Raw genomic sequence first — 6011 nt, 5'->3', positions numbered from 1 at the left:
AGCCTCATCCGCCATAAACCCAAAAAAATTTGCTACCTTCCCTGTGTGCTCCACCATTACCAAATTCATATTTTCCCAAAACATGACTTGAGCATCCTCATCCTCTTCTCTAAATTCACAAGTTGCTATTGTCAATAGCTCACCAATCCTGCATGCCACAAATGGAAACAGAGTTATATTAAAGACACAAATTAAGCAATGCTCTCTACCGCTTGTAACTTACATGTGGTCATAAACATGTGCTCCCATTGTATGCCATCCAGTATCCACTCGATGCACATGATCAAAGCAGACCCATGCTTGATTAAGATCCCCATTACCATCCTTGTCCATTCGCCGAACAATGTCAATCCCAGAACCAGGTCCAGTAGTAGACATCTTAAAGATAAAGCAACGCTCAGTAGTAGTGGTGGCTTGCAATGGAAATCGAGAACCATGGAAGAACTCAAAATGGCATGTTCTTTTTAGATTAAGAATGGCTTCATATCCTTCACCCAGAGGCCGTGTTGTTTTTCGTGTTTGCATTACCATCTGCTTCACCCTGCATTCATAAAGCATACTTAGTGTATTAAAGATGATAATTGCATACTATTCTTTGCTAAATTGCACTTCCTACGTACTTTTTGACATTTATCAAACTTTGCAACTCTTGCGACATCTCCTGTAGCTCCCTCTCTGTCATGAATTCTCCCTGTGCCTTGTCATCATCAGTGAATGCTCTTAGAACCACCTCCCTTGCCACAATCATTTGTACCTTTCTGGGCCCAGCGTTGTGGTCGATGCCCACTGCACGTGCTACAAAGGCCTTGATATTTCGTATCGATGCTTGGCACATTCCCTTGGAAACCATGTGTGTATGTTTGCCATAATGAATAAATAGTCTGCTATGCATTGATTCTTTTGGCATAAAATAATAGACACAGGCAGGACATTCTTTAAGACACATTGGCACATGCTTGCAGAAAAAACACTCAAGGTTCCCGAAGCTCCCAATTGCTAAATTCCCATATTTTGGAGATTTTATCAGCTGCCCATTCCAATGGAGTTTGTTTGGTTGATTCATACGTGTCCTAAAGGAGCAGTGCTCATTCATGCACTGGAAGGTTCCCCCGCAGAAGCTCTTCCTAAGAACAAAAGTTTTATTGGCCCTAGTTTGCATTTGTGGCTTTGTCCAAATGTTGCCCTCGTATTTTTGCTCCATCCCTTCCATACCTTTCCCACCTTCAAGCTCATATGTACTGAACTCTGGGTACACCTTGGGAAGCTCTTTTACCTTGCCTTTGTAATCACAATCATGGATTAAAGTGTGCAAGACATCAGTAGGAGGTAACATGCGGATTATTTGAAAGCAAGAGACCGCAGTATCAAACTGAACATCTTCGTCTTCCAAATGTTGAAAGCACTTTTCCACACGAGAGACCTCTATCTCCTCTTGTAATGACCCATGTGCTTGGACATTGATTTCTTCTATCTCTTCAGTGTCCAAGTCACTGTAAAGCACAATGCTCTCTAATTCAATGCGCAATGCAAAACAAAAAATGTCAAAGTCAAAGTTAATGCCACTTACATTGGAGTACTCTTTCGAGAACCGGGAGGAAATATAGTTGAGGGGCCTTGTTCTGGGGTCTCAAAATAATTCTCTGATTTGGCAATATATACAGAGGACAATGAATGCTCCAAGATAAAATATGCCTCGTCTCCAATCCCTGCATACAAGTGTAAAGGACAAATGGGCTCATACTCTCCTCCAATTTCAAGTAAGGCCTCCACATTTTATCCCACCAATAGTTCCAAGCTTCCCCCGGATCATGTTGATTGACACAAGACATTTGCCATTCAAGAAGGGGACTCGGATGCATGCACCCATTGTAGAATGGAGGAAAACACGAGCCTCCCTGCATAATGCAATCACAACAACAATTAAGGAATTTACATTGAATATTAGCCAAAAATATTTTAATACTAGATGTTCTTGCTCTAATCAATAGCATATACTAGCCATAATACAATTTTACCAGGCTCATTTTAAGACTATGGGTAGAAGCAAATAAAAATATTTATTGCAAAAATAGTCATAATGAAGGGTATCAAAAAGAGTACATGTATATATGTATATATGTTTGTGTGTACACGTGTGTGTATGTATACACACACACACGCACACACACACACACACACATATTTGCTTTGTGTTAGTTCTTGCGCTTTTTCATAATCTCCTGTTAGATTTCAAAAACTCTACCAGTTGGATGCCATAGCATAACTGTGCTATAGATTTAAATAAATCAGAAAAATATTGACCAAACCCTTAAATTTTAGTGTTGAAATTCATTAGTGTTAGGATAAAAAAATTTGTCCAGTGCCTAACTTAGGGTTTTTAGTAGTCGGCTACTTCTTATGAAGCAATTACTTAACGCTTTTAGTCGTCCTCCACACAGAAGCATCTTCCCTCGAACACACACGCAGAGAAGCGATCATGAAGCATCATACGTCTCCCAAGCAAAGAAACGCTGATCTCATGCGCAGGGCCCTCTCCCCACTCCAATCTTTCTCCCCAACAAAGAGACACAGAAAGGTATCATCATCCATGAATTTGTGCTATTTTGCCTGAATGAATTTGTGCGCTCAGCGCACAAAATAATAGGATGTTTTGCTGCCGCCACACTCCACACACAGTAGTATGAGATGTGCGGCGTTACTTCTTGCTATTTTTCTTGAATGAATTTGTGCGCTCAGCGCACAAAATAATAGGATGTTTTGCTGCTGCCACACTCCACACACAGTATGAGATGTGCGGCGTTACCTCTTGCTATTTTTCTTGAATTAATTTGTGCGCTCAGCGCACAAAATAATAGGATGTTTTGCTGCCGAGCATTGACAAAATCATCACGATTTTGAGTTCATTTCAAGCTTCGGGGGCAGCGCCCCCGAACTCCCCCGCCAAGGGGGGCCTAAATGGCTGCCGCCGGCCCCCCTTGGATCCCCCCGGCGGCAGAAATTTGGAGAGAGTAGTGTAAGAACATGCTATCTATATGGTGCTGTCTCAAACACATTGCATAGACTGTCTCTCTTACTACTGTCTATATTATGCAGACTTTGTGTATACAAGAAGCTCAGAAAACTCACATTTGATGTCTTCTTGGTTGAGAAACGGCTCACACAGTCGAGAGAGGAGAGCAGCAAACATGTGCATCTAAAGAACAATAGCACAAAAAGAAAAAAGTTTGTCCTTAAAAAAGTGTTGGATTGCGAAATATCACTTCTAAAGTTTATTAGTACTCAATATTGAATGCCTTCAGATTTGGGCTACCGAATCTTTATATATTTTCCAATAAATTTGAATGCCTTGAATTGAATACCTGAAAAGGGCTCCGTAAATATTTTCCAATGGAGATTTTTTTTTAAATATTCAATACGGCTTTGAATGCCTTGGAATTTGGGCCAAAGCACTCCATATGATAATCTCAAAGATATTCTGTTCGTTATAATGAGTTGGCCGTTTTGTTGGATAGTGAATGTGCCACCTTTGTTTGATGATTGTGTTGCAGTACTGAATTTAATCTCTTTAGTGAATGTGCCACCTTTTCTTTAAGTTTGTGTCGTATTACTGAATTTGCGGTTAAAATAATCAATTAATTATACAATACGAGTACAATACTATTTGAAGATTTGTTCTTGTATTTTTGCATGGCTATCTGGTTTTCAAATGAGTTCGAGTCATTTCACTAGAGCATCTTGCTTGAAAGGTTCTTGTTGTGCAAAAATGGATGAGTTACCTCTTGCTAAGCGGAAAAAGAGTGTGCAGGTTGGCCCAGGTGAGAGCTCATCGAGACACACAAGGAGGCAAGCTGATTTTTCTAGCACTTTGGAGCAAGCCGCCTCCTCAAACCCTACTACTACAGAGCATGCGGTACATATCATAGATGACACTAACCTGGATATGGATAGGCAGCATCTACATAGTGATGAAAGAAATGAGGAGGATGGACAAAATGTAGTGGGGGTAATTGAGGAAAATAAAGGTGATCAAAATGAGGGTGAGAATACTCAAGGTGGTGATAATGAGGATGAAGGTGAGAATACTGAGGATACTGGGAGAGAGATAGAGGGGGAAGAGAACACACATCCACTAGAGGATCAAGAAGAAACAGTTGTCACAACCCAAACTGAAGGAAGCAAGCAGAAAAAAAATAAGGTTGATATTTTTGGGAAGATTCTAGAGACATCTACTCCACAAGCCTTTTTAGATAGGATAGGAGTCAAATTTAGGTCTCCACCTCCACGTGTTCCTCTCTGTAGGATGATCCAGACGGAGGCAATCCGAAAGGTTTCTCCCTCAACAGATAAATCTCTTACTCGAAGCTTCAAAAAACTAGGTGGGTACATTGAGAGCATGGGAGCTTTCACAGTATCAATTATGGACTTGGAAGGGGAGGAGACACCATTGACACAAGAGAGGGAGGAATCTTGGGATGAGCATTGGAGGACTGTGAATCAACAATTTGAGGAAACTCTTGCACTTGACCCCGAGTGGGGTCCGTACTTGAGCCGAAAAATGGTGCATATTCTTTATGGTAATAATCGACACAATGCTTGGATGGACAGCATTTCTACAGGTGAGTTCTCATTGGGATGTTATAGTTTCTTATGCTTCTTTTTCCTTCCTAATTTTGTGTTTTATTACAGGGTTTCAAGGGGATTTGTCCATGCATTGTTGTGTTCTCTGTAAATTTTATGTGTTCGAGCGGAGGGATGTGGGTGAGCTTTTGTTTTCATTGTCCAGGTTGAACAAGTAAGTTAATTTGTTATCAGAGTCTCCTTCTATGTCAAGTAAGTTGTTTGTACTCAAGAATATTAACATATTTCTTCTTTGTTTTGTAGGACGCATGATTATGCATTTGTGCCAACCACATTTGGTGATCGTCTATTTCAACTAAGAAGATTGGGAGAGTCCGACCTAACAACTCTCATGGCACATTTGGACAATGAGGACAAGCTATGGGTTGAGAGAGAGATGCAGAGTGCATCTGCCAGAGAAAGGCCTAGTTGGCTTCATTTGCCAATCCAGATTATGACTTGGCTCTTGTTCAAGGATGAGATGGAGCAAAAAATTGATGAGGCATCAAATGGACCACTTGCCGAGTCTGCTAGGGAGAATGTGACTCGAAAGGTAGAAGTTCTCTACAGAGGAAAAACATCAAAATATGCAAGGATTGCTGATCCCTCCAACGGTGAGGCCTTTTGGTGTGCAGTGCTCTCCCTCCCATGGCACGCGTCAAGCAATCATGTGGCCACAGAGGAAAAGCTCAATATGATAGGTTCTGCTTGCATCAGAGACACAGATAAGGCTCACATTGTCAAGCTATTGGACAACTCTCAGGCTGCAGTGCGATCACTTGAGGGTATGCCAAATGATAAGACAAAGGTTAGGGAATGGCTGCACATGTACTCCTACTGGCTTCAGATCACGGAGCTGGGTTTGAGAATCCAAAATGATATTAAAAATGCCGATCGAGTCAGGTTGCCAGGTGAGAGCCGATTCACCTCTTTTGTTGTTCTATGCAGAAGAAAGTACTTCAAAAGGGCTTTCAAAGTGCACGAAGGAGGCATAAAATTTAGCCATGATATTGACCATCAACCAGGCCTACAAAGTGCTGCACGGCGAGTCATTTATAGGTTTTCCTCCAACATAACCCAGATATTCCTTGTTAAAAAACATGCATGCTTCTTTCTGTGTGTTGTTTTATCATTTGTGCTTTGGCTTGCAGATGGTTGCTTTCTGAAATTGAGGAGCACCAATTGGATATTTTACCCCCTCTCGCTAGTGTGTGGCTTTGTGTTGACAATCAATCTTATATGTATGCCGATTTGAAGCTTGGAAGAGTAAGTGATTGAATTTGTCATTTTGAATCCATGATTGAGAAACATGTTCATATTGAGGGTGAGTTGTGTTTACCCATGTTTGTCATTGAACAGGCCATGTCAAGCATAGAGTCTCGTTTCTGCCCGTG

The 6011-nt window shown here is 41.2% G+C and overlaps 1 protein-coding gene across 1 annotated transcript; it reads right to left on the bottom strand.

The window, feature by feature from the left end:
- Positions 1-219: 219 nt before the first annotated feature.
- Positions 220-748, bottom strand: LOC147618093 (uncharacterized). The gene is made up of 2 exons (XM_086775063.1): positions 621-748; positions 220-541 (listed from the first exon to the last, which is right to left on the bottom strand). The coding sequence occupies exons 1-2, from the start codon at positions 746-748 to the stop codon at positions 220-222; spliced, it is 450 nt and encodes a 149-aa protein (XP_086631189.1).
- Positions 749-6011: the final 5263 nt, after the last annotated feature.

The sequence above is a fragment of the Cibotium barometz genome, chromosome 35, assembly GCF_041138505.1.
Source record: "Cibotium barometz isolate CiBa-2024 chromosome 35, ASM4113850v1, whole genome shotgun sequence".
In the NCBI taxonomy this organism is placed as follows: Eukaryota; Viridiplantae; Streptophyta; class Polypodiopsida; order Cyatheales; family Cibotiaceae; genus Cibotium; species Cibotium barometz.
Note: the sequence above shows the minus strand (reverse complement) of the source record. Positions and strands in the feature narration are given on the sequence as shown.